Genomic DNA, 27,617 nt, shown 5'->3' on the forward strand with positions numbered 1-27,617 from the left:
TAAGTAAGATCTTACTTTAAGGGAATTGTGTGTTAAAGCAAGCATAGGTGGTGTGTTTTGTGTCAGTGGAGGTGTGGCCTACATCAGCTGCTACAGTTGTTTTTATTAGATTCAAAATATGTGACTGATTCCATTCCAAAATTTCTACCTCATTCATCATTCTTAACATTGGAAGAAAAGATAAACGCAGATGCAATAAAATCTCACACTTGACGTAATAAATTAGTATCCAAAGAGAATTTTGGTCCCTTGTTGAAATAGAACTAGAAAATTCTTACATACAGTAGCTTCCCTGTTTGAAATTTTACATAATGGAAGACCTTCATCGATGTATCTGACTTCATCGTACATATCATGAACAAACTTCCCAATATCGCAAACATTGTGCAAGATTAAATACACGATTTGTGCAAATGTATATGTGTGTAGACTTTGATCAAGTCTTTTATTTGGGAGTTTTCGAAACAATTCTCATAGAACAACACGAAAACAACATAAAGGCATTTGCTCTATATGTTTCCACTGGAAAGTGCCTTTTTGACAAAGAGTACATCAAAATGCCCACCACACCGTCATAATGTATTTATGTGCTGCACTCGGTGCCTCGCCGAAACAATTTTTTTCCTTCTGATCCAGTTCATCCACGCATCCTCCGTTTCTGACTCACTGTTGCTACGGTCGGTGAGGTTCCGAAGCGGGACGGACGTGCTGGATCTCCTGTGCCTGAGACAAAGTGTGCAAATGCTACTGTGCTTTCCATCACTGCTACGAGACAGTAAATAATTGCACCACTCTAGAGGAAGCTGTTTATGTTTATGTGCGAGAGTTCACATCAACTCGCTCTGACCAATCAAACTGAGAATGGTAGTTTTGTATGTTTAGTCGAGCATGAATCCCTTTTGAGTTGAAAGGGAAGCAGTATGTTTATGTCTCTGGCACAAAAAAACAAAAACCAAAAAAAAAAAAAAACCCAGCACTCTTGTAAAAATGGCAGTTTGTGTATCCAGAGGCTTTATTTGTCTCTTCGGTTGCTGATACGTCAGTTATGAGGTAACCAGGGAGTAGACCATACTGAAAGACAAGAATAAGAACGAGGGAAAAGAAATTGAGTGGATATTTTGTTTTTGTTTGATTGTAAATACAATATTTATTCTGTACTAAGATAAAATGCAGAAGAAATGGCCTTTTCTGACATTATTTGAAATCAACATAGAAAAGTGCTGTACAAAACAAAAAAAAGGCCCATAGTGTTTCTCATCATTGCTCTAAGGATTTTTAGCATTTTTTGTATGGGATGGATTTTTTTTTTTTTTTTAGATCAATAAAAGTGATAATTACAGTGAGATTGCAGGTATTTATTTGGTCTATCTCTCTAAGACTGTGTCAAACTGGTTCATTCAGCCATAAATCTATTTGGACATTCCTTTCGATGTTATCAAGCTTCTTCTGTTAACATTGTTGGCCCAATTGAGCTAAGCCTAATGCTTCTGTGGTTATCATGCTGGTTTAGATCTCCTGATTTTGAAATAGGAATTGGGAATGTTTATCTCCATCATGTCATACTTTGCTACAAAAGCTAAGAAGAAATAAGTTGAGAGCTCTCGTTAGCATTGTCACAGTTTTGGTCAAATCACCAAAGCTAGTAATGCAATACGGTGTACGATAAAATGACTCCACACAAGTCACAGATTGCGGATTTAACACTTGAGCTGTGAATTGACAAGAACAGATCAACAGAGTTGACTAATGACTCATCTTCAGTGCCTTTGGGAGCCTGAGACACTTTTGTTAATGTCCACTCGTAACTATGAAATTGAAAGTGCAGAAGGACGTAAATACAATTTTGTGGCTTGAAAATGGTTTACAAAAAAGAACATTCATCACAAGTGAAGGAAACCGGAACCTGAAAACTGAGACGAGTCAGTTCTGCTTTGAGTTGTGAAAATACGAGATGAATAAGCTTCTGTTTTGAAAATCGTAACTATCGATCAAGTCAAGACTCGCAGGATTAGAAGTAAATAGATTCTGCCTTGTTTGATTAAGTAGTCCAATTCTTCTCAGGGAAAAATATAAATTTTTTAAATGCATTCATACAGATCGACTACTAACTAGATTAAAACACAATTCCGTCATGTGAGCAAATTTCTTGGCTGCTCCAAGTGACAGATGTCGTTCATTTTGTGTCTCATTAGCTTAACACATCTGTCAAGTAAATGAGCCAAAATTGATTCGTGTGAGTGTGGTGAATCGATAAAACACAGATTTTAACAGCACTAAACAGTATTCAAAATATTCAACCAATAAAATGCCCACATTTACAAAACCCATTGGAACAGCATCCAATATAATATTTAAATCAGCCAGAGAAACAATGTTGAAGGGAAGGGTAGTAAATTAGTGAGTGGAGAGTGACACATTCCTGTGACAGAAAGAACACATTAGTGGAAAAAAGAGAAGGTAAGTACCATGAGCCGCTGACATTTTTATCAGTAAACTACCTGGTTGCATCGTATTGTTGTGTATTGTGTGGCCATTTCCAAAAAAATCCCTGCCGGATTGTATATTTTGTTTGTTTTACAAAAACTTGACTATCTTTACCAGTTGAAATGTCACACAATGCTTTTTAAATGCAGAAACGTCAGTCAGACGTATTTCCAGATTTTGTTTATGTTAAATAACATTACGCCCAAGATACGAGTTTGATTTAATGCGCGGCCACGCTCACAACTCAAAACACATATTTCAAATCATCTTGACAAATCAAAAAGAATAAAAATAAAAACATTTGTTTTTGTTAGATTGCATGATTTTTCGGCTCTTTCTGGTGTGCAGACAATCAGACATCTCAACTTCTCTTTCAGCTCATCAGTACAGCACTAGTATTGGTCATTCTTTGCAGAGGATAAAGAACATCTGACTGTGAGCACTGTTATATTGTCTGTCTTCAACCTACTGTTTAAAGTAGTTGGTTTGAATACACAACAACTCTCTGTTTTATTTATAGTTTGAAATGCAACTGGGAGTAGCAATAAACAGCTTGAAGCTTTCACAAATGGTATCTGCCAAACTGCTGCTTGTTGTGAGGTGATTAGATTCATTGCCACCATAAAGTCGACGTATCAAGTCTGTGTTCAAAAAGTCAAAGCAAAAAACTAAAAAAAGTCAAACGATAGGTACGACTTGGAAAAGCATCTCGTTCCATTTATTTTTTTTGTCTGCACCACGGTTGGGATGATAGCATTCAGACTTTTCCAATTCATTTTTCATCAAACTAAACATGATTCGTGTGAATGCAGCTAATGTGCATCCATTGTGACACCAACATGACAATTTTCTTGGCTAGCGACCAGCTCAGGGTGGATGGTGAAAGTAAGTGAGTCTTCTGAATTCATCATCCCGTGCAAGTATCACAGCCAGATTTGTGAAGAGAACACAAATGCAGAAACTACATAGTGTGTTAGTGTAACAAGAAAATGGGCCACAAAGTACAGCTTTCACATCCAGTTCAATCAATTTTTACGACTGGATTTAATGTCTTCCTTTTTGTTGTTGAAATAAATCGGAACAATATTAAAAATTCTGGAAGCAATAAAGTTAAGTTAGATGTCAAGTGGCCAATTTTCTTTTGGTTTGTAGAGCGATAAAAAAAAAAATCACATCTCAAAATGAATTTCAGTGAAAGTGACCATCACCTAGCATTTCTTAAAGATACCTCAGTGCTGCTTTTGTTGCTGCCAGCGGTCGTTTAAAACACCAAGTACGTCCAGTATGAGCTGGAGGATAGATTGACAAAGGTAAGCCAAGTGCTTCAAGTTAAAGGTGAATGTTTACAACAAGCCAGCCAGTATCTCAGAAAATAGAATTACCCATTTTGATCTAATTTATGGCTGCATCAATATTCCAACGCAAAACCTGCTTAGTCAATTTACTCTGCAGTTTTCTTTGAACTTAAGGAGTTAAAAGTTTGGAGACTTTTTCCCCAAGGACATAACTTCTGAGAAATAAACAATTTGCTTTTTTTGTGATGGCTAAGCTTAAAAAATTAATGCAACATATGACTATGACTAAATAAGTAACCCCTGAAGTATTTTCATCACTTTACCATGCCAGAAAGGAACATAGCAAAAATCTTGGGAGTCAAAATAGTTTAGAAGTATGATGTAGAAGAAAAACAACTCTTGACATTGTTATTCAAAAAGATATCCCATTAATTTGGACGTTGATATTTGACGCGGTTTATAATCGTCCTCATTAACAGTTTTGGTCAAGATTCAAACATCAAAATTGTGACATCATCTTTCATTGGGGGCTTAGAGCACAACCACTGCATCATTTTTCTTCTCAACCAACATATTCATTTAAAGTATCGACATTATTATCACACACTTACAAGAGCAAATCGATGTGTAAAATAAATAAAAACAAACAAACAAACAAAACAAACAAATAAATAAATACATCTACCAAATAAACAAATAAACAAAAACACATAAATAAATCAATAAATAAATAAATAATCTATTAAGCAAAGAGCTATAACCAATAAAACAAAATCTACAAAATCTACACTTGGATATGGCGCTGTTAAGGAAAAAAAAAATAACATGAACACTTTACAGCTAGAAGCCACTAATATTCACTTACTGGTCACAAAATTAGGTACACTAAGGCAATAAAATCTGAGCCGATAAAATAAATTCTTGCTGAATTATTTTTACCCAATTTGGCTCTGAAAATATATAGTCTGATGTGGCGGCAGCTGGCACTACAAATGCGTGATTTTTTTTTTTTTTTTTTAATACATATATTTGGGTAGTTCTCATTAGATAGCTGGTGTACCTAATACTGTGGCTCATTAAAATACTGTTGATTACAGCAGAAGTATTTATTGTCACGTAAATAAGACATTTACAAGTATGGCGAATAACCCGACTTCATTGTTATCAAGAAACAAATAAAGAAATGAATATAAGGTTAAAAATGTAAGGATGGTACCTTTTAAGTGTTCCCATTTGTAAGAGCTATTAGAGGGATATTTCCAGGTTCCACACACTGCAGCCCCCACATGACACATGGAACAAGATCCGTAGTGATTATTATCAGCAGCATCAGACAAGAGCAAGAAAATGACATTTTAATCAACATGACAATTCTTCAAGTGCTTGTCAATGAAGTAAAGAATCAAATTCTCTCAACATCACATGCATTAGCGAGCATAAACCGAAATATACACCCTAACTATCTTAGCACACCTGAACTTGCATGTGACTGCTAGAGAAATGGTTACTTTATTCAGTGAGTTGCACTTAGCCAAACCTTGAAATGTTACAAGAAAATTCAGTACCCTCGTTCTAGTTCTGTTTTGAATCCTTCCATTACCTGCAGCAGCTCTAACTACAGCTTCCGCAGGGTTCGGCTGGATGCTCACCAATAAAGATAGTAGAAGAAGGACAGGACAAAGAAGGACAGCTTGCACCAGGCCTCCTTCAGGCAGAACTTGAGGGTGTCGCCGTTCATTACCGAAGCCGGATCGTAGATCAACTCCTTGGTATCTGTTGGGGAATGGAAGTACCTACCGCAGAGGGGGAAAGAACACGACACGGGTAGTTGACCTGTTCGACACTTCAGCGTAGAGGGATGTGATCAAATGCAATATGCTGGCAAGGAAATAGTAAAAAAATAAATAAAGATAAGCTCATTCACATCCATAAGGAGTGTAATTTTGGACTAACAAATGGAATATTAATAGCAGAATTATTTTGGGGGCATCTTGGGAGGTATCCTGGAGATTCTCCATTCCGGCGAGATGTAATTAAGACTTAGAGATTCCAAGAAATGTATAAAGAGATGTTTTCTTACTGTTTCATAAAACAGAGCACAAATATATTTTTTAATGGACCCCAAGTGATGAGATACAGAACATGTGTGCTGCTAGGTGATAAACAAAACAGGATTTGTCACAATAGGTTTTACTGGCATTACGAGTTAGCTTCGAGTCATTTCCCCCCCAAAAAAACTAAACACATTGGCACTTCTGTGAATATATTAAGATTAGTTTTAAAAGTGTATGATTAATCACATACTGTTATGCAATTGACTATGTTGAAATTTGGTCCGAACACAGCATTAATAGAGCAAGGAACCAAAGAATCGAAAAAAATAATCATAAAAATAAATGTGATATCATAATTTCAGATGGCATCTGCTTTGATTGGCTGCTGGTCCCTTTAATGACTAAAATTCCTCGTTGGCATTCGCCGTCCACCCGGGAGTATCACTCGAGTATCACTCCCATGTGGAGATGTGTGTATTTGGCTCTCCATCAATGCCACTCTCCACCTTGTCTTGATGAGCTATCACTCCCATGTTTTCTCTTCTGCCTTAGCATCCAAGCCTCCAGCTGCTCCTCCTTCTCCTCCTCTCCATCCTTGCCTTGCTCTCCCTCCCCCTGTCTTCTCATTTCTTAGCTGCATAGGAAGCAACATCTGTAGCCAGAAGGCATCTGGCACAGTCTCCAATTAATGAAACAGCAAGACTTGTTTTCTCTCCGAGACTCTCCTCTCCTTTGCAACAACAACCAGCTGAGCTCAGAGCCATCAGGTTGCTGGCGCCCTGCATTGATATAACACTTGACGGGAAGAACAGTCATGATGACAACCAAAGAAGAATTAATGGTGACCCAATTTTCACTTGATGCCTTGGGGGTGGCTCTGGAAATGTAATATCTATCTGAAACTGAATACTTTAGTTTCTGCACATTCATGGGAGCAAGATTGCTGTGGTTTTTTTTTTTTTTTATGTAAAATATATACACACATGGAGATTAAAAGCTAAATTAATGAAGCATCCTTTGTTTGACGTTAAGTCATTTTGGTGTTTAAATCAGTTTTTACATGAATTTATATGACATGTTTTTAACTAGCTAAAAAGTCATGTCAAAATTTTGACCATCTTCCCCTTATATTAAACAATTTTAGCCAGTATTTTTAAATTTAGTCAATATTTCAAATCAGCAAATTCAAAAAGCCAATATTTATGACTACAATATTCACCTCCATGTGTTGTAGAAGAGCAAAGGGATGTTGAGGCCCACAGTCAGCCATTCTTGGGCACACAGGAACATGATACAGAAGAGCACATGGATGGAGTACTCTGGAAGCACCAACTAAAAGATAAGATGGACACAGATAGAGAGACAAAAAAAAGGACAATAAGTCACAGAGGTCAAGACGTGTTTATTTTCTGTCTACAGTTTGAGAGACTTAATGGCTAACAGGTTGTCGAGCGTCATAATCTTCTACTTAAAACTTTTTGTCACCAACCAAATCATGGGACGCATATAGATAAGCAATGACTCACATTCACTATGAGCAATGTGGGAGGGCAACGTACGAGGAAAAAAAATAAAAAAATAAAAAATAAATAACGCAAGCCCTGGGAGAACATGTTAACGCGACACAGGAGGGCCTGAGCCAGATTGTGTGGCAGATGTGGTAACCACATGCTATAGTGACGCATACTTTTAAAAAAAAAATCCAAATAATTATAATTATTCAGGTCAAACAAGTAGTCCTCCACGTGATGCTTAAGGTCGTTTTTACCATTGGTGACCCGCTTCAGTTCAGTCATATGAAAAGTACTTCCAAGCTCAACTAATTTTTTTTTAATCTGAGTTCTGGTTGTAAAAACACATAAACACAGGCAGGTGTTATAAAAGAAAGATGTCGATCCTTGCATATTTCTATAAGTCTTCACACAGTGAGATTCAAATGAATGACATTCACAGTTTCACAATTTTTCATTCACCCGGCATTGAACATTCGAATCATGGCTGAAGATTTACGAAATGTCAAAAGTAATGACAAAAACTAATATTATTCTTGTCCATGAAGGCTGTGGCCTCAAATAAATTTTATTTATATGGATTCACTACCTCAACAGATCCACGAGTGAAAACTGCTTACTTTCTTTCCTTGCTAGTTTTATTGAATGCAATGTGCACTGTATTATATATATATATATATATATATATATATATATATATATATATATATATATATATATAAAATTTTAATATAATTTCAATATAATTATAATACAATTTAATATAATATAATATAATATAATATAATATAATATTATATAATATTATATTATATTATGATGCCAGTGCAGATTAAAGCCTTTTGAAAAAGCACCAGTCAAACATTGTCCTCTTGCTTTATGGCTAATACACAAATATTTCTTCACTTATTTATGTAAGTGCTTGCAATAATATAGTTAGACTTTCAACATGTCCCCTTGCTGTAAAGTGTGTTCTGGATGCATTATTCAAATGGCTGCACACCTTTCTAAAAGCACAAGGACACATTTCCTGAGAAAAGCTCCCCATCAGCAGCAGACATCGAAAAAAAAAAAAGCTGTTAAAACCAAACCTAAATTTATCCATTACCCCCTCCTTTCTTGTAATACAGTATGCATGGATGAGTGTGAAAACACTTGCCCACTTCCCGTATGAACAAAAAGCTCATTAAAAAACAAGCACAATATGCTTCACATTTTCCTCCTCTGTCCCCCATCTTGTTCGAATCACCAAAACATGTTGAGTAGCAAAAAGTGCAAAGTCTAATAAAGTACTTTTGATCTATATTCCTCAAATTGGTTTTTTTGACCAGGTGTAAAACCAACTTTATAAATACTATGGAAGAACAAACAACAAACCGAATCCAAATGTGAAATGTGTCAGCTATGTTTGATTATCGCCATCCAATATAAAGTACCAAAAACATCTGCCAAGGGTTTACCTGTCCTTGAAGCTCTTCTGTACTAGTTTAGCTTCACAAACTATGAGTGGAAATAATAATGTGAGTGTGAAAGTGTACTGAAGCATACACATTAAATTTAATTGCTTGGCGACTATTTGAAACGAGTGAGTGAGTGTGTTGACAGAGGTGCCCATCTGGGACCGTGTCCATCTGGGACTGTAGCTCTATGTCCCTCGCTGCAGTGTAAAAGTGCCCGGAGGCTGTCCTAAAATCCATCTGATCCACTAACTGAGCTGTATCACTGGCGAAATTTCAGTGAAGCAGTAATCCGAAATGTAATTTTACTCCTGGGAGGTGTCTCATGATAGACAGCATTACTATACTTGGGAATATGGTAATTGGCATAGCTATAACCCTGATGTTTGATGGCAGAAAAATTACACACCCTGGGAAATCAGCTGTCGTTTTTAGCATCACTGTAAATGAAACATTATCAGCGGAAAATCACATTAGCCGATTTTGTGAGGAAATTGCTTCACGGCCAAATATTGGCAGTAAATATATCGTGTCGCTGTCTGTCTAGTTTGAATTCAGATAAGATTTAAATATTAAAGTCAGTATTACTAGTCGAAATGTTTTTTATTTCATCAATCTTATACCAGGATAAAAAAAAAAAAGTTATTTACTTCTGGAGACGTGATTGAAATGTGGTCAATAACTTTGTTTTCCTCAAAAATATTGAAATGATATATATTATTTGAACAGATTTTAATCACATGCATTTGGTTTTTTTTTCCAGTGTGTATCAAAAGAAAAAAAAAAACAGTAAAATCCCCCATGCCCATATTTAATGCACATCATCATCTGCTTCAATTTCGATATCTGTGGCAGATGAGTGACACATTCAACCTCTCTTTCACCCGCAGCAGCTCTTGTGATGCGGAGCTCCAAAGCAGGTACAGTACATCCACTGAATATGGATGACATTGCATCATGAGTCCCTTCACGGCTATAGAAGATCTAGTTCTTGCCTGCGGTACTAATGAGCTGTGTCGGTGATCGCTCTGGCATGTTATTTATCTGGTCAGTATCAGCTTGTATACAAAAAAAAATTGTAGATTTGATGCAAAACCACAATTTGTTATTTGGGATCTCAGTAAATCAGAGCTCAAGTGTTCCTCTCATTACCCTCATGCTCACTAAAACCTCCGAGGCCTCCTACTGCAACATGCTAAATGAGAACGCCTGCCCACGTTTCATTCACTTGCTCACGGGGTTGCCTCATCTTAGCCTCAGCTTCTCCGACTCCAATTAGCCACGCCGCCACCCGCTTGGGCGAGTGCAACACTCAGAGCTGACAAAAAAAAAAAAAAAAGGACGAGAAAGCTTTTCAAATGTGACTGCTCTCACACAGAGCTATTCAATTTGGAGAAATATAAGAGCGCTGGCTTACATTTTATCTCATGAAGAATAAAATTTGGGTTTAGGTTACACTCGGAGAGATATTAAACATTAAAGTTAGATGATGTGATCCCGTAAATATGACCGATTTTTCAAACACAATGACTTATGGATATCATTATGATTGTCGACGGCTTTCATATACAATATAGGCTACAAAACAAACATCAATAACTAGTTTTGAAATCAGAGACTCGTAAAAACTGCTCAAATATTAAAAGAAAAAGAACAGTCATAAAAATTGCAAGCAGTGTCTCTCTATTTTTTTTTTTTTAAAAGTGAATACAATTTGTAATTTTAGTAATGACACAAAGTCTACGCAAAATTTGTCTTTGTGGGCCACATAAAATGATGAGACGGGCCGTATCTGGCCCCCGGGCCTTGAGTTTGACACCTATGGTCATTTGTGACACCCGATGATGAAATTCTGCAAACATATTATAGATAATTGGGGAAAACATTCAAATTTGCCCCATTTTTTGGTATATATATGTATATCTTGTTTATTTACTAGCACACTGGAATGTGCTGCATTAAGACGACCTTCGCACACACATTTGTTGCTCTGCTTTTAATAGCTTGGCAGGGCCACACTGCTATACTTCATTACTGTAACACAAGCGTTACTTCATAGCCAGCCCTCAAGGAGAATTAGCGAGATAGTGTCATTGTGATTTAGTCACTATGCCTGATGTGGTTATCATGGGTCTATTATGGACTACTTCACTAGCCATAAAGACGTCCATTGATAAATGACGCAAGAAATGTTATGGTAGTATTGACAGTACGGGAAAGAAATGTTCACACAAATCTATTTTTCAAATGTGTTGGATATGATGAAGCATAGCTCGAGCTCATACCACAGATTTGATGAAGTTCCGACTTTTAATGACAACTTTGAATGAGTGTTGTGTGATGACCTAGAAAATTTCAATTCTATTGCTACCCTCAACTTTACAGAGCTTCACTATGTTAAAAGAAGTCTACAAATAAATTTGCCTAAATATTGTATGAGCTGCATATATGACGGAATTAAAAAAAAAAATTTGCTGAAACATCTTATGGTGCTAACTGCAGTAGTCAGCAGTACTATGTTGATGCCCTTTGAACCCTAGGGCAGCATTGATAGGCATGAAATTGAAGTTTGCTTTTTTTGCAATTGAGTTGATGAAATTCCCTCTGTGCATGAGTTGTCAGGACAGCTGCTTTGGGCCTTGCTAGATTCTAAACGCCTTCGTACACTTGGGTGGAGATGTGAGACGAGGAGCAGATGCAACATTACGGTCAACTGGGAAATGTAGAAGGGAATAAAAAAATATATAAAATGCATGTTTAAATCTAATCTATTTGTAAATATATGTATCTGGAGTTTTTCCCTTGAAACAGTTTTATGCTGGATGTAAGTAGATATTTTACTAAATGTAGTTAAATGGTTTTCTTGAATTTTTGAAGACAATTTGTTCGAAAATAAATGTGAGAGGACTGCTGTGAAAATCAAATGAGGAATTTGATGTGTATCCAGCAAATATTGTCTTCTATGGTAAAACAAAGGCCATTTTTGCAATAGTCATAATGTGATAAAAATCATTTGGGTTCTTTAATCATCTCAGAGTTTTAAGATCAGTCAAGAATTCAAATCGTACAAGAAACTTGGGTAATCCTTTGTAGTATATTTCTAACCCAGTTAAACTTAATTTGAAATGTCTTTCTCACTCTCTCACAACAGATAAAGACACCATCTGTATATCTTTCCTTCAATGTGTCTTGGCAAACTTTATCAAAGTATGCAGGACAGGTCCTCAGTGGCACCATCTCAGACAATCTCACTGATTAAAGCAACAGCGAGCCAAGCTGTCACTGATTCTATGGCCAATGTAGATAAATGGTGTGCGAGTGTGTGTATGGGGGTGGGGGGCATAGTTGGAAGAGCGAAGACAGAGGAACAGACTAAAAGATTTAGAGATGGATGCGATGCATGACGGACACAGCAAAAACGAATGAGAGTGAGGCAGAGTCAAGAACCTTTGTAGTGATGCATCATTAGCATCATGGAAATCTCGTGGGAACTTGTTGAACTTCAACCCACCACCATTACTCATCACTCAACTCACAAATCTGATTGGCTGGGTTTAGATTGCACACACACACCGTATTTTCCCGACTATAAGGCGGACCGAACTATAAGGCGCACCTTCGATGAATGGCCCATTTTAAAACTTTGTCCTTATATAACTGACTATAAGGCGCACCATTAATGCATCATGTCAGATTTTTAATCCAAATCAAATCCTTCTCCATTTTATCTTTTTTATTTCAACTTCAGACGCAAAAAAAATACTTTATAATCACAAAATAATGATCCATAGTCTTTTTGATTCATGATTCATCGTCTTCAGTAGGCCACTTATGATTGATTTCATGACACAATGCTTCGGGCCAGTTTAAATTTAGGAATTTGGTCCATATATAAGGCGCACTGGACTATAAGGCGCACTATCGGCTTTTGAGAAAACAGTGGTAATCCTGTAAATGTATGCTATGAGTCGTGACATTATTAATATTCATTTCTTACACATCTCCTAGTGGCAGCTATTTTCCTATCAAAGACGGGGTTCCCTTCCCCCATTTCGCCTCTCCTATTATTATTATCCTCTTTGCTGCCTGGTGCTTTCTCTTCCCTTTCTCCAATCTTGACACTATTCCTCCAAAGTGTTCTCCACATCTGAGGACTTCCTGCCTGCTTAACACTGCGTGGGCGCAACGTAGCGCTGTGGTTTGCGCATAAGCTCATTATTCGGAATGACTGATTTACACCGTTCCCACATGAGGGATCTCATTCACTCATACGACGTGCTTTTATAAGCTACACTGGGAATCACTTTTGTTGTCTTAATAGAAATATGAAATTTCCTATGAGTGATTATGTTCATATGTTTTATTCGATCTTTCATTTGACTTTGCAAGTTATTTATTACTTGGCTTTATAAAGGCAGTAACTTATAGTATGAGCCACCTGCACCGATTGCAATTAAATCACACATTTTAAATATCAATCGAAATACCTGAAAGCAGTGATTTTTGTGGATAAATTGTCAAATAAAAAATGTATTTGATTTTTGTGGAGAAATTAGTAAATAAAAAAATTCTTTGGTTTGGCTTTTACTTAAACTCAAAGTGTATATATTCACATTTTACTCTTGTTCAAGGTCAGATTCAATCATTGTAATTATTCTTTAAATAACCCACTTTCCTTAATTGGTTATTTCATCCCTGCAACAAAGCACTCAAGGGGGCTTTGTTCAGACAGAAAGCATCCCTGCAGACTTCGACCTTCCAGCACAGTGCAGTCAAAAGTATGACTGTGTGGATTGATTGATTCTGAGGGTCAGCAGCATCTCAACCACCAGCGGGTTTTCGGAACATCAGCATTGAAGCCTTTTCTAAAGCGGTCATGTCTTTCCCCCTGGTTGGACTTGTCTGACTTTTTGATCTTAGTGAATCAATACATGTTGGAGCTGATTCTAACAACCATTTACTTGCGGGGTACATTGATTGAGGATTGGGTCTCGAACCAGGACAACCCGTCATCCATCTCTTATTTATGAAAGTTACTTGTTTGATCATCTAAGAACCAGAGAGTGCATTAAACTAGAGAAGTAGGGGAAAAAAAGCAAGTAAACTAAAAATACGAGTTTTAATGAGTCCACTTGCTCAGTTGCTGTGACAACGTGGCGGCTCATTGCTGAATAACATTCACATTTGTACCAAAAGAGCTCAACATCGAAATGTTGTCATCCAAACCCCTGCTGCTTTACAAGAAAAAAAAAAATCCACTCACTATCGGGAAGCCAAAAAACGGCACATGTTCTAATTTCTGCTAGTTTTTAAATGGAACTGTGAGTTTGCCAGCATGAAAAAAAAAAAAAAACATTAGCCAAAGGTTTTACCCAAACCAATCAGGACCACCATGCTGTGATTGTGCCAGTTGGAGTGAGCTGAATAGTTCACAAGTGGGAAGATGATCTCTGGATAAAAGAGGAGGAGGGGGGGGGGACAGGCGGCATACTGCAGAACCTCCTGTTTCGCAGCCGCAGGCATCCACAAAACAGAATAAAAACATACTCTGTGAACTCTCTGTTTAATGCGGAAATAGGAAAATAGTCACTTGAGGGCACTTCAGTCACCTCATGCATTGGGGGAAACTTTGCATATGTGAGACATTTAAGTCTCCCCTGCGATGAAAATGTCTTTTTTGTTGTTTTGTCATGGAAAGTAAGGAATCGGGGAAGCGGTTCATTTGGCACCAGTTGAACCGTAACAATGGCGCTATGCCTTGGTAGCTTGTAGATTGCTTACCCTTATTTTTATTATTATACTGTAGATCATTGGTGTCAAAGTCAAGGCCCGGGGGCCAGATATGGCCCGCCAAATCATTTTATGTGGCCCCCGAAGACAAATTGTGAATCAACTTCATCTGTCAATACTAAAGTTACAAATTGTCTTCACTTTAAAAAAAAATACAGATATTGCTAGCAATTTTTTTACCATTAAAGAGTTTTTACTAGTCTCCAGTTTCAAACTTATTCATATTTGTAAAAAATTGGTAAAATACTGCTTGAAGGACATTAATTATTTATAGTTAATTTGTAATATTATGCAGTTCGTAATAATTCTACATCAACACCATCACAACCAACAGAAAAAAAAAGAATATTAAGAAAGATGATGTCCTATCACTCCCCAGTGCCCACAAAGTCCATAAGCCTTCATTCTCATGTTTCCTCCCACTGCTCCCAATCTGCTGCTAACCTAATCCGCTGTACTGTATTCCAGATTTTCAGATTTTCTTCTCCACAGTGCTCCCAATTTACACCGACTCATTAATTTCTGCTGTGCTTTTTTTTTTCTGATCATACTTGGGAAAAATCGATGGATGGATGGATAGATCCAGAGACCGTCGTGAAAACTGTGAAGACGGAGGAGGCCTCATTTCTTCATCAAACTGCATCCTCAAGGCAAAGTGTCAACAGACACACACACAAACACACACACACTCAATAGCTCTGCAGGGCATATCACCTTTCAATTTGTATTGCCTTATTGCCAGTCCAACATGAAGCAAGAAGACACAGGAGGCATCAGTGTGTTATTATAAACCGCTCCATGACTGACTCCAAATTTCCAAATTATAAAAACAACAAATATTATTAATAATAAAAAATAATGAGAACAAATAGGTATGCTGTAAACTCCTCACCTTCCTCAGCAGGTTGCAGATCCTTTCGATGTTTCGCAGTCTCTCTCTCTGTGAAACAACAAAATAAAAATAAATTAGGTCTCTTAGGTGCATTTATAGAACATTGTGGCAATGATACATTATCTGCTATGATGTATTTGTGTGATGATGAAACAGTCGAAATGACATTTATGGGATTATTTTCATATTTTCAACGGGCGCATCTTAATTTTTGGGTGACAAAAAGTAGACTCGATTGAAGACTCTCACATTTTGGTGGATTTTATCGAGTCGTACGCAGACAGATTTAAGAAAAACATTCTGTGAATGTATTAACAATATGTTAGCTTGTGTAATAATGTGTAAAAAAGCCTCTGAAGCACAAATCAGCACTCGCCAAAGTGCTGACTGGAGCAGCCACTATTTCACTTAAGCTTTTAACGTCATCATCAAATATTAAATAAACTCCCATAGCATCACATTCTGGGTTTTCCCCGCAGTGTTGCAAGTTCTAAAGATGCGTTGTGTATTACTTTGACTTCTTTTTATTCAGTGTTTCTATCAGTGTCAGAATAATTCCTCTGAAGTTATTTGATGACACGAGTTACCTGTAATGAAGTATATAAAAAAATATTACTTTATTTATTTATATCAATACAACAGATTCTGCCTTTGAGATAAATTTTTCAAAAATGCCCCTGATTCATTCCCCATCTGTGTGTATTTAGTGTTTTTTAATTCACTAGATTGGATGCTGTTATTATGAATTATAAACATTTTCCATTTGCAAACATTGTGTTATAATCGTGTCTTCAACTCTCTCTGTCATTTATTCCCAAATGTCACATGGGACCCTACCTCATTTCAGAGTTAGCAAAGATGTGGGATTGAGAAAAAAAAAAAAAAAAAAAAAAAAAAAAAAAGAGCATGAAATGTATCTTGCTGCTTTTTCATTATTTTAAGTGTTTCAGAGTACAAGAAGACGTCATTTCAGGGAAAAGAAAGTTTGCCTCTGATGTTTAATGTACTGGTGGAATAAATGAACAAAAAATTCACAGAGGAACAGTGGGGGGGAAAAAAAAATAGCAGAGCCTTTTAGTTTGCATTTCCTCTGTCCTAAAGATGACCTGATTCACCACAATCACATTATTTTCAATATTATTATCCCAAAAGTAATCTATCGGGAAATTCGGTAGTACTAATAACAATAACAACAATTAAACTAGCGACAGGCTAGGGTACCTACTAATTAGCAGGCAATTACACTGAAGGCAGTGGAGGTAAATTTGATGCAAAAGAAACTTGGTGACACGAGCAAGAGATGCGAAGATAAACAACAGATCACAGTTATTTAAATTTATTTCAGATGGCAATGGAAAGGGAGCGCCTTGTGCATGACTGACATGCTAACAAAGGCCAAAGATGAGAAGATATTAAACATATTATGCTAACTAGCACTACGCTAGTATGAACGTAAAAGGTATTCTTGAATATAGTGAGGCAACAGTGGCAAATTATGCAGAGCACTCACTTTAGATAACACAATTATGATAAAACTGAAACGGTTATTAGTGAGTCGCTATGGAAACCAGCATTGAAATTAATTCACCCAATCTCGTTTATTGCAGGAATCCCATTTCCCATGAGCTCACCGCCAATACCCAGCGATAGAACCCGGTATCTCTTAGAAAATTAAGTGTCTTTTTTTTTTCTGGTAGGGAAGGAAGTTCTGACAAGTTGGGCTCTGCTAGGAGTCTTCTTGAAAATATAAGCCATTAAATATTGATTTATGAAATGTTGCAAACTATGATGTTCTTTGGAAGAATTTAACGTGTTCTGTTTGCGTGTTTTGAGATTCACATTTTCCTGATTGGCTCATGGCTTGAATCTAATGATGAAGCTTTTGAAATTAATTCAATTAAAGTTGGCATGGAATAGGTGGCAGTCAAATGTTACAGCTTGAGAGAAACCGACAAAATGGTTGAAATGCAATTGATTGAATTATGTTTTATTTTAGGTATCAATTACATCACTAAAAATATAAATACTCATAGGCTTCAAAAGTGGTTTTAATAATATCGGTCAGGTAATGGAAATACTTCCTAACATGTAAGCATTTATTTCGATAACAGGCCTGTGAATTTGAAATATTGCCAGTTTTAGCTGACTAAGAATGTTATTATTTAAAACAAATGTCATGAAGTAAAAATAGTGTAGTTCTAGTAATTGTGGCTACACAGCAACAATATATTAAAACTAAATAAATAAATAAGAGCACACCTACCGCATGGAGTGGATTGCCTTGATCGATGGGCACTTTAAAGTCCGCCTGGAGCTCATCGAAAGCTGTTATCTGAAAATTTGAAAGAAAAAAAAAAAGATGATGACTATGATATTGATCAAAATGTGGTTTATACAGATTAAGAATCCAAAAACATATCAGTGTCAGTATGTGCAGAGCTGATGGGGGGAAAAAAAAAAAAATCACAAGATTTGCAGAAACAGAAGAAGCACACCTTTTATATTTTTTTTCACATCAATGTATTACCTTCAAAGACACGGCAGAGATTTGCTCTGATCCTGATTATTTCCCTTGACTCCAGAACTGACGGGCAGCTTTTTATACATGTTATTACCCAGTGGATCCTAAGCACAATCCTGGTTCATTGCCCCTCTGTTACAGCGTTAGCTACCCCTTGACTATCCTCATGCCTGATGAGATTGCATATGCAGTGTTATCATGTGTGTGCGCGGATCAACTATAATGTAATTTTTTTTTTTTATTTGTTTCAAATTACCCATTGAAAATACAGTCATATACATTTTTTAAACAGGAAGTGTTCAGTGCTCAGAAAACAAAAGATTTTTTGTTCCCATGTGACAACATTTACCTACCGTATTTTCCAGACTATAAGGCGCACCTAAAAACCTAACATTTTCTCAAAAGTCGATAGTGTGCCTTAGAATCCGGTGCGCCTTATATATGGACCACATTCCTAAATTTAAACTGGCCCGAAGCATTGTCATGAAATCAATCATAAGTGGCCCGCTGAAGACTATGAATCCTGAATCAAATAGCCTATGGATCATTATTTTGTGATTATAATTTAATTTGTTGCGTCTGAAATTGAAATAAAAACGATAAAATGGAGAATGATTTGATTTGGATAAAAGATCTGACATGATGCATTAATGGTGCGCCTTATAGTCCGGTAGGCCTTATATAAAGACAACGTTTTAAAATGGGCCATTCATTGAAGGTGCGCCTTATAGTCCGGTGCGTCTTATAGTCCGAAAAATACAGTAATCCTTACTCGGACTTCGGAAGGAATATCAAAATCTGTGCCGCAGACTTCCCAGAGGTCAAAGGTAATGCATAAGCCGGGAGTTGGCTTCTGCTTTAATCACTTTCATGTTTCCTCCAGGGCCTGTATCTGTGCAGAACACCTTGGCAGAGGGAGACAGCTGGAGAAGCCAGTTTCCCTGATGTTGATAAACAGCGTTGGCACGGTTAACCCTTTACTCCACTCTGAGGAAATCAAATGAAACTAATCGTTTCCTCACAGACATTTCCGATGAGCTTTCTGTATGCTGCTGTCAGGCTTTCTGCGAGGCATGAAGGGAAAATTGGAAGCATATGTAAGATATATTTTATTAAATTAAATTTGTGCATTTTGTAATCTGTTTAGTGAAAATTAATCTAGAGACAGATTTAAAAAATGGTATATATGCTATATGAATATTTGAAATATTTTATATTATAGCATGGGTTGCTTTTCTAAATATTTGGGGAAGGAGTGTCTAAAAGATGTGCCAGCTCAAGTGACAATTTGGTGGGAGAAAGTGGCTGGCGCACGGTAACACGACTTATTTCATTCCTCAATAACTAAAAATATATTTTATGCCGTTTGGGATGGGGGGTCTCCAAATGCCCACTTAGGGACTATGTAGGGACAGAATCTAGTCCACCACAAGCATGCCACATTCAGAAGAATGGCCACGATTAAAATTGATTGTGATCACCCCCACAACGGCGCAGCCCCTCTTCTCACGTGCACTCAACTGTGGCATTACCAACAAAGGGTCTAACTTTTCACCGCAATGAATTAGAGCCGAAAGACAAAGAATAAGAAAAACAAGATTTTTGTTTGTACTTTTTGATGAATGACTAAGTTGGTCTCCTGCAACACTCTTATGATATGTGGAAGGCTTGAGTATTTGGTTAAAAAAAAAAAAGAAGTGAAAAATGAAAGAAGGATAAGAAACAGCCAAATAATCCTCCAGCATGTGCATTGTGCAATGAAACAATAGAAACCGTGCAGTCAGGATGATGGATGAGGAGTCAGTGGGGGTTAATGAACACGTGGATCAATGCTGAGCCAAGCCAGTTTTCTGCCAAACGCCACCTCCATTAACCTGCATTTCTTAGTGCCAAAAACTCTGTTGACTGTTTGCTTCATGGAGATTACAATCAATTCTAGCACCAATGAATTTCTACCCACTTGATGTCTCACTCATCCACACGTTTCAGCTCAGTGCACATGGCGGAAACTCCCACCATGCGTGTGAGGAAAGATCTATCAACACTTGCCTTTAGTTCACTGTGTTTCTTCTTGTGTAATTTATAAACATGTTTCCTTCGCTTGTACTTGTGGTATATTGTAGACAGACAGACAGACAGATAGACGGACAGATAATTATCCCTGCTACTTGTACCGAATGAAATAAAGGGAAAAAAATGTAAGTAGGACATTATGAGGAAAATAATCAATTATACTTCATCTTTATTTCATTAATGATATAAAGACATGAATAATCCAGATGAAGACGGGGTGCAGACTGAGTGCACGAACCGCAACTACTTTCTTTTCTGCTGCTGATCTGCACCGATGTACTGCCGTCTCAATTATTTTGTTTTTCATCTTTCGTAAGAGTCGATCCGTTTTTCATGCTAGGGCTTCCCCAGCAAAAAAAAAAAAAAAACAAACAAAAAAAAAAAAAAGAGTAAATAAAATATAAATACAATAGGATATAAATATATAAAAAATAACAATATATTATTATATAAATATAATATGAACATATAATTTCTTCTACATTCATACATTTGTTCTGTTCTCATTGGCCAATTCAGGAAGTGAATGTGAATAATTGGTTCACCATTCACCAAGGACGCCAACGTTTTTTTTTTTATATTCTGAAGGGGGATTAATGATTCGGTGAATGACTCCTTTGACTCCTCTTTGAAGTCATCTGATTCTAATGATTCGGTACACTCAAAAGAACTGTCATGCCCATTACCATTAGATTCAATGTTACAGGTTGTTCAATGGTTGTCTGAAACTCTCCTTCTCAATCAGGTTGATCTTTTGTTTACATTTGATCATTTGAAATTCTATCATGAAGCCAGATACGCCCCAGTGAGCAAACTTTGTAGTCTCAATGGCTTCTCTTCCTTTGCCGATGCATCATTCCAGAGGTGATAGCTAAAGGTTATGTTGGCCTCATATCCTTCAGCTCTTTTATCTATTCTCCTGTGTTCTTGTCAGCCTCAGTCTACTGTAGCTTGACTCGGCCATTTTTGCATTCTCGATGTTACCAGCATTCATGATCAGAGAAACAATCCTTGCAAACTAGAGAATCCCATGACAATGAAGTATTATTTTGCTCCTTAAATCCCCAAAAAAGGGTAGACAGCGTGTTCCCAAACATAATTACATATTAGCATAACAACATTGAGATGGACCCAATGTGCCAATGCAAAGCAAGATCTGGCAAATAAAGAGCAATAGTATTCAATTTTTATATAATACAGGGATGGAAATTTGGATTGAATAAAATGTGATGTGCTGCACACATGGACCCACTAAGTTGTGTCCTTTTGCTGACAGAAAGAATTATTCTCCCAATGTGCCTTGCGCAACACTGGCTAGACAGTCTGTATATCATGTCTGCACCAAAGGACTTCCCCAATCTCTCAGAGGTGTTCCAGAAGATCATTTGGCACACTTCCGCCTTTAATGATACATGGAGGACATTAGAGACTCGTGTTACATGGGAAAGAAATTACTCAAGTGAAGTTGGCCTAGTGAAGCGTTGAGCATTAGAGCTCAAGGGAGGTTGCAGTTCACCTTGTATGTTAATTACAATGGCTTCATAATCATTCCTGTGAGCTCCCCTATGGGTAACTGGTCTTGTTTCTTGTGCAATGAACAGACAGTCTTCCAATTACTGCGTCTTGTATTGTATTAATATTTTTTTTTAACAATCTGTTGTGCCGCTTTAACCAGGGACAGCTGAAATTCCTCTCCGGGGATCAATCATGAATGATTGTATTATCTCTGCTGTAATTCTGTTAGTGATATTAATACCATATATATTTGTGGTGAAAATACCCATCCATCACTTTTTCTTATCATCATCTTCCTGGGTATTGTTATTGTCTGGTTTCTCCATCTACTCTGGCAGACAGCTGCAAATTGTTCTGTTCAATTTCTTTCTGTTGAAAGGGGGAGTTCCTTGCTTCCGTCACATGGAGGTCATTTGACTGTTTATACACGAAGGGAAATTTTATGTTCTCTACTCTATGGTTTGGATTTGTCACCATGGACACATGGAAGAAAAAACACATTGTTGACATTTGTGCAGTTGATGTCAAATTGGTTCCAACTCAATGGACAGCAGTTCAGGTATGAAAGGTCATATCTGGTATTTATCTGTTATTGAAGTCGTACCGCCCACAAACAACAAACAAACACAGCTCTCCTTTCAAACATTATTGATTAACATAATTACTTAACAGTAAAACCCGGAAAGAAATGTCACACTCCCATTTCACAGAACAGTTTAGTTATATTCAAAATATAGGACATTATTTCTTCTTTGTGTTCATTGATCGTAACATAATTATTCGAATCACACGGAGACCGGATTCAAATCCAGAACTTCTCCACTGGGATGTTAATTGGCTGATGGTTAGCACATCGTGTTAGCCGCTAACCACTTAACAATATACCGCAATATACTGACTGACTGAATTTCTTGGCAGTGTTCCTGCTTGTAGAAATAAGACTTATTTTAACTCCTCTCTTCTGTCTCCACAGTCTGAATTTGTGAAACAGATAAACAAGTGTCTAGGTCAGCATTCCCCATCTGGTTAATTTGCTGATATAAGTAATTAAGATTATTTTTATCTACTGAATTGAATGTTCTTAGACAGTGTCACGTCTCTCATCACTTAAGACTAAATTAAAAAAAAAAAATCCTAACAACTCTCCAATTTAACATTTGTCACTTTTCTTTGAGTAATTAATTATGCATGCTCTTGCCTTTGTAAAGTGTGTGAAATTAGGCCAAAAGGGTCCAGCACATGTGCAAAAATAACAGACTTGTTTTAAGGTCGCCAAAGTTCACATTTCATTTTTACTCTTATTCCAACATCTTCTCAGCTCATTTTTTTTTTATTGTATTGTGTCTATTGTGTTATAATTTATAGCTTAGTTTTGCTAAAGCCTACTGTTTTTCAATGCATGCAATTACCTGCAGGCAATAAAGTCTTAGTTATTGACTGCCCCGCCAGCAACTCATTTGAAAGTTGTTTGAATGCATACGAGTTAAAAGCACAAAAGAAGCAGTGGGAGGAGTGAGTAAGTGAGCCAGTTTTCGGCAGGTGTCTAGTTTAAATGTGCAAAGCTTGGCTCTCTCTGCAGCATGCTTCCATAGCCTCACCATCATATTCCCAACGCACAGGCTCTACCTAATTATGTTTCCTCTCAGTGTGCAGCCTGATCTTATTATGCTGTGTGTCTATATGTCAGTGTGAGGGAGGGAATCTGTGGAGAAGGCGTCCACCACTCTTTCTGCTGCCTTAAGCAGAAAACACATCAGTTCACAATGTGGATTATTGTTGTATCCTTCAAATAATACATGTAGGCTTAAATAAAATATATACATTTGCTGGAGATGGTCTGATTTCTGTCACTTATTTATAAAACAGCAAGGAAATAGGATTGTGATTTCACCAATTAGAATGCAAATCATCTGATAACATTTAATTAAAAAAATAATCAGCCATAAGAATGATTTTTGATTAGAAAATAGATTAAAACTGAAAAATCAATAGTGGATTACGTGAATGTCGGGGAAACACGCCGATAAATATAAGTACATCAAACGAATGATGTAAATATCACTTATTGTTCAATGCTGATTGGATTTCAGAACTTCATTTAGCTATTTGCTGTTGATTGAAAATGACATCATGTGATCAGGTCAAGTAACAACCAATCATGGCTCAGTTTGCGAATGTCACATGACCAAACCTAGAAAACAGGCCATAATTGGTCGTGATACCTGATCTTTGGGCAACTGAGTTGGTCATCTCGTACCAAAATGCAATCAGCGATGAGTGGACGACACTATTAAAGTTAATCATCAATCGCGGTGCCTCAATACAGACTGGCCATTCGTAAAAATCCCAAAGTTTTTCCAGCATTCCCCATGGCCACCACACCCCAGGGCAGTGCCCACATTTTAGATAAAATTTTTGCTCCTTACTGGGTTAATTTAATCATGGCACCAATAATTGAGATCATGATTAAAATTCTATGAATTTTGCATTCTTAATGTATGTACGACGTTCTGCATAGCTACGTTGCTCACAACAACCTAAAAGTCCCATCAAAAACATAATCCAAAATCATTTTAGCTAGTTTAGATAGGTAATAACTAAATCATACAAATAAAAGTGTATCACTTCCTACTTGGGGTTGGACATGACAATTAGCATATATTAAGAATGTGGAGATCAAAATGGATGTCAATATCTTTTTTTTTTTCAGTAAACATATCCATACGTTGAAGCCTATGCATACTTTATGCATCCATTCCAAATGCATCATTTCTATTTGTTGTTTACAAATCTGATCCATGCATATTTAATGTGCCAAAGCCTAACGATGAAAAAGGTGGTAGTCCACCTGTCATATTTTTCAAATATATAATTTCTACACTGCATGGTGGAGTAGAACAGGAGGATGGATCTGATTACGTGCTGCAGGACTCCCAAAAAGATCAGAGAAGATTGCTGATTTATTGATAAGGGATATTACACCGTGTTGCAGGTTGCATGAAACCGGATTGCGATCGTGTTAAGAAAGCAAAAATTAGAAGCTAAAGATCAGATACAAGTGTGCAGCAGTCATTCAGATACAAAATTCGGATGTTTTTCAAAAATATTAATTACATCTCAGATGACTGAAAAATGTTGCAGCGTCGCATTGTAAGACATTAGACACATCTAAAAAATAAATTAATGACTTACATGCCATATTGCAAAGAAGATGAGGGAGACGCAGAGAACCAGAGACAGCATATAGCAGAAGGCAGCAAAAGTGAACATAATTGGGGAAGAAAACGACGGGTAATTCCCCGGAAAAAGCGCGATCCCATTAAGAGGGGGAGAAAAAAAAAAAAAAAGAGGGCAATGATGAACAATAAAGTTGTCACACTGCCACGAGAAGGCGAGGTGGCACCGGTATCAAGACTTCGCCCATGTCAAGGAATAAAAGGCAGAAAAAGAAATAAAATGAAAAAAAATAAAAGAAAAGAAAACCCTCAGAGTGGTGCGTCCACTGCGTCTTTCACGCAGTGGTGTTGTGACTCAGAATTGCAAACTGGTTGGAAATCAGTCCATGCAACGAGAAGCTGCTGTGTTCGCCGTCTTGACTGCAAGGCTGGTGTCTTCAGAAAAACATTGTTGGAGGAAAAATCAATGAAATGAAAATGCCAAAGGCTTATTTGATGTGCAAAACCAGCCAGAGGAGACGAACTGGTGGATGCTCCATTCGTTTGAGAGGAGAGAAGAGAGCACATCATATACAAACGCGCGAACAGGTGGATTGATGCGAGCAACACCCAGGGCGTGTGCACGTGTCTGGTGCACGCGCGGTGCAAATGCATTGAATTCCACCATGTTTTTTATTTTATTTCTTATTTTACTTTGGGTATGTTGTAATAAGCCTTTGGGTGCATTTCTACTTTACATTTGCCATGAAAATTTCTCATCATAATGATGTGATGATTATCATTCTTAGAATATTATAGTAATAATAATATGTATTCTTATTATTATTATTATCACCATTAACATTATTATCATTATTAAAATGATCACCCTTATTATTATCATTATTATTATTGTTATCATTAATATTATTAGACACGGCCATCAGTGATGATCAATGTTTAGGTAAGATTGCAAGAAAGAGGGGAATTAATTAGCTACATGATGTCATTTTGGATAAAAATGGCACACTAACTAAGATATTGTTATAAATGGTAACCAACACGATCAAGCTACTGTAGATCCAAAATATTTGTCTTGGCGACTGGCGTCCTCTACGGGTTATTATTGTGTATAACATGGCTTTTCCTTGTGGTTCCCATATTTCCGATTGGTTCAGTGATGCTTTGACTCACTATCAGGGGTGGTAGAGGTAATAATGTTGTGACAGACAAAAACATAAAAGTAGAAGTTGACCAAAGGCTAAGGTAACAATAATATGAAAATGTGCAAAAAAAAAACCTGCTTGACTATCTCAGCCATCATCTCCATGGAGACCAGTGTTCAATTTACACACATAAAGGACATGAGCAAGGTGCAGTTATAATTAATGTTTAAAATGTCAAACAACAATAAACTTGATTAACCAGAATTAATATATAGAATTTAATGACTTGGATAGAACGTATTATATAAGCACATCTTTCTTTGCTTTGGACTAAAAAAAAAAAAGAGACAAACATTTGCCTTAATTCAAAGCCTCTTTGTCCTAAGCCTGTCACTCAAGCTTTCCTGTGATGTTAAATTAAGAATGCTGCTAAAATCCTCTTAAACACAGTTTTGCATATATTGGAGAAGAGACGTAGGTTTATTAGTGGACGGATACTGACAGGAGTCTTCAAGGATAACTGAATGGGACAGTAAGATAAAAGCAAACACTGAATTGATATGGGCTGGACATTTTTTTTTCCCCGCACATGCAGCATCTTGGCGCAGTTAGAAACAGGCTTTCTGCTGCGTTGTGGGTGTGAACACAGCCAACTTGATTTTCCACCAATCGAAAAATAAAGTTCTAACATCCAATATTTTGTCTTTGTAGTGTATTGAATAATTATTTTTAATGCAAACACATATCCTAGGAATGCTTTGTAGGAGTGGGCGAGCATTGATGACGCATAGTCGGAATGAGTGGCTACTGTATGTTGTGTGTTACTCTTTTGCCACTAGATAGCGCCATTTCTTGTTTTAAAAAATATAAATAAATATATATATATATATATATATATATATATATATATATATATATATATATATATATATATATATGGGAAGATTAAACTCCCCGTTAAAGAAAATTATGTTAGTTTGCTGATCATTGTTTAATACGTGACCACTTTTGCACACTAATGACAAATGAATGATTTCACAAATTAGACCTACAATATCCTTCCGAGCTTTTGCTGTATTTCATTACCATAAAATATATGGTTGTACAAGTGCACCTAATTTTTGTGTACTTCCTGTAGCACTGTTGTACGCAGTGACAGACAACAGAGACCTCAATTAGGTTCCTGGAAGAGCGACAATTGGTAACTGCTGATGCATCGGCTGCCTGCTGAGAAATCTTTTCTGCAAAGTGGCAGTATCCCACTCCACCATAAAATTGAAGTATTCTTGCTTTTTATTTTCTTTTTTACATTTAGAGACTAGTTATGATGCCATTTTGAGCCTGTGGAGTGCCTGCTATTTAATTGCTTACAGTCCCTCCAAGAGATGACCTTGATGTGAATGTGCACCAGTATCCAGTGAAAACAATAAGTTTAGCAAATTGTCTTCCTAAAGTCACAACAGGGAATTTAGTTCATTTATCGGAGCTAATTTGCAGCAAAAAGTTTGACCAAGGAGAAAAAGTTTTTTTTTTTTTCTTGTCTTCAGTTTTCCATTGTTAATTACAGACCCTCCCTCATCATATGCTAACTTGTCCCATTAGCTTACTGCTATTTTTAACTCATTGAAAATGAGGCCCACAAGTGTATTTCTATTTTGCCATGGATTTTTTTTTGTGTATAGCGGTATCAGGGGTGTTTATTCT

General features: G+C 36.8%; 1 protein-coding gene and 1 long non-coding RNA gene across 2 annotated transcripts; both read right to left on the reverse strand.

Moving 5' to 3' along the window:
• Positions 1-51: 51 nt before the first annotated feature.
• cnih3 (cornichon family AMPA receptor auxiliary protein 3) lies at positions 52-25,274 on the reverse strand. Its single transcript, XM_085938292.1, has 6 exons — positions 24,785-25,274; positions 17,747-17,815; positions 15,484-15,531; positions 7,053-7,165; positions 5,429-5,572; positions 52-1,071 (listed from the first exon to the last, which is right to left on the reverse strand). Exons 1-6 carry the CDS (start codon positions 24,860-24,862, stop codon positions 1,044-1,046), a joined length of 480 nt encoding a protein of 159 aa, XP_085794418.1. The 5' UTR covers positions 24,863-25,274; the 3' UTR covers positions 52-1,043.
• LOC147042555 (uncharacterized) lies at positions 3,135-5,021 on the reverse strand. The gene is made up of 3 exons (XR_015068986.1): positions 4,996-5,021; positions 3,713-3,773; positions 3,135-3,382 (listed from the first exon to the last, which is right to left on the reverse strand). It is a non-coding gene; the product is annotated as an uncharacterized LOC147042555 (long non-coding RNA).
• Positions 25,275-27,617: the final 2,343 nt, after the last annotated feature.

The sequence above is a fragment of the Syngnathus leptorhynchus genome, chromosome 18, assembly GCF_054491065.1.
Source record: "Syngnathus leptorhynchus isolate UIUO chromosome 18, UIUO_Slep, whole genome shotgun sequence".
NCBI lineage: Eukaryota > Metazoa > Chordata > Actinopteri > Syngnathiformes > Syngnathidae > Syngnathus > Syngnathus leptorhynchus.

Excerpts from the sequence above, each read along its gene's own strand:
- cnih3 (XM_085938292.1), bottom strand. The coding sequence starts at position 24,862 with ATGTTCACTTTTGCTGCCTTCTGCTATATGCTGTCTCTGGTTCTCTGC. Across the intron at positions 17,816-24,784 it reads TCTTCTTTGCAATATGGCAT|ATAACAGCTTTCGATGAGCT; the intron begins GTAAGTCATTAA and ends TCAAATTTTCAG. Across the intron at positions 15,532-17,746 it reads AAGGCAATCCACTCCATGCG|AGAGAGAGACTGCGAAACAT; the intron begins GTAGGTGTGCTC and ends GTTGTTTCACAG.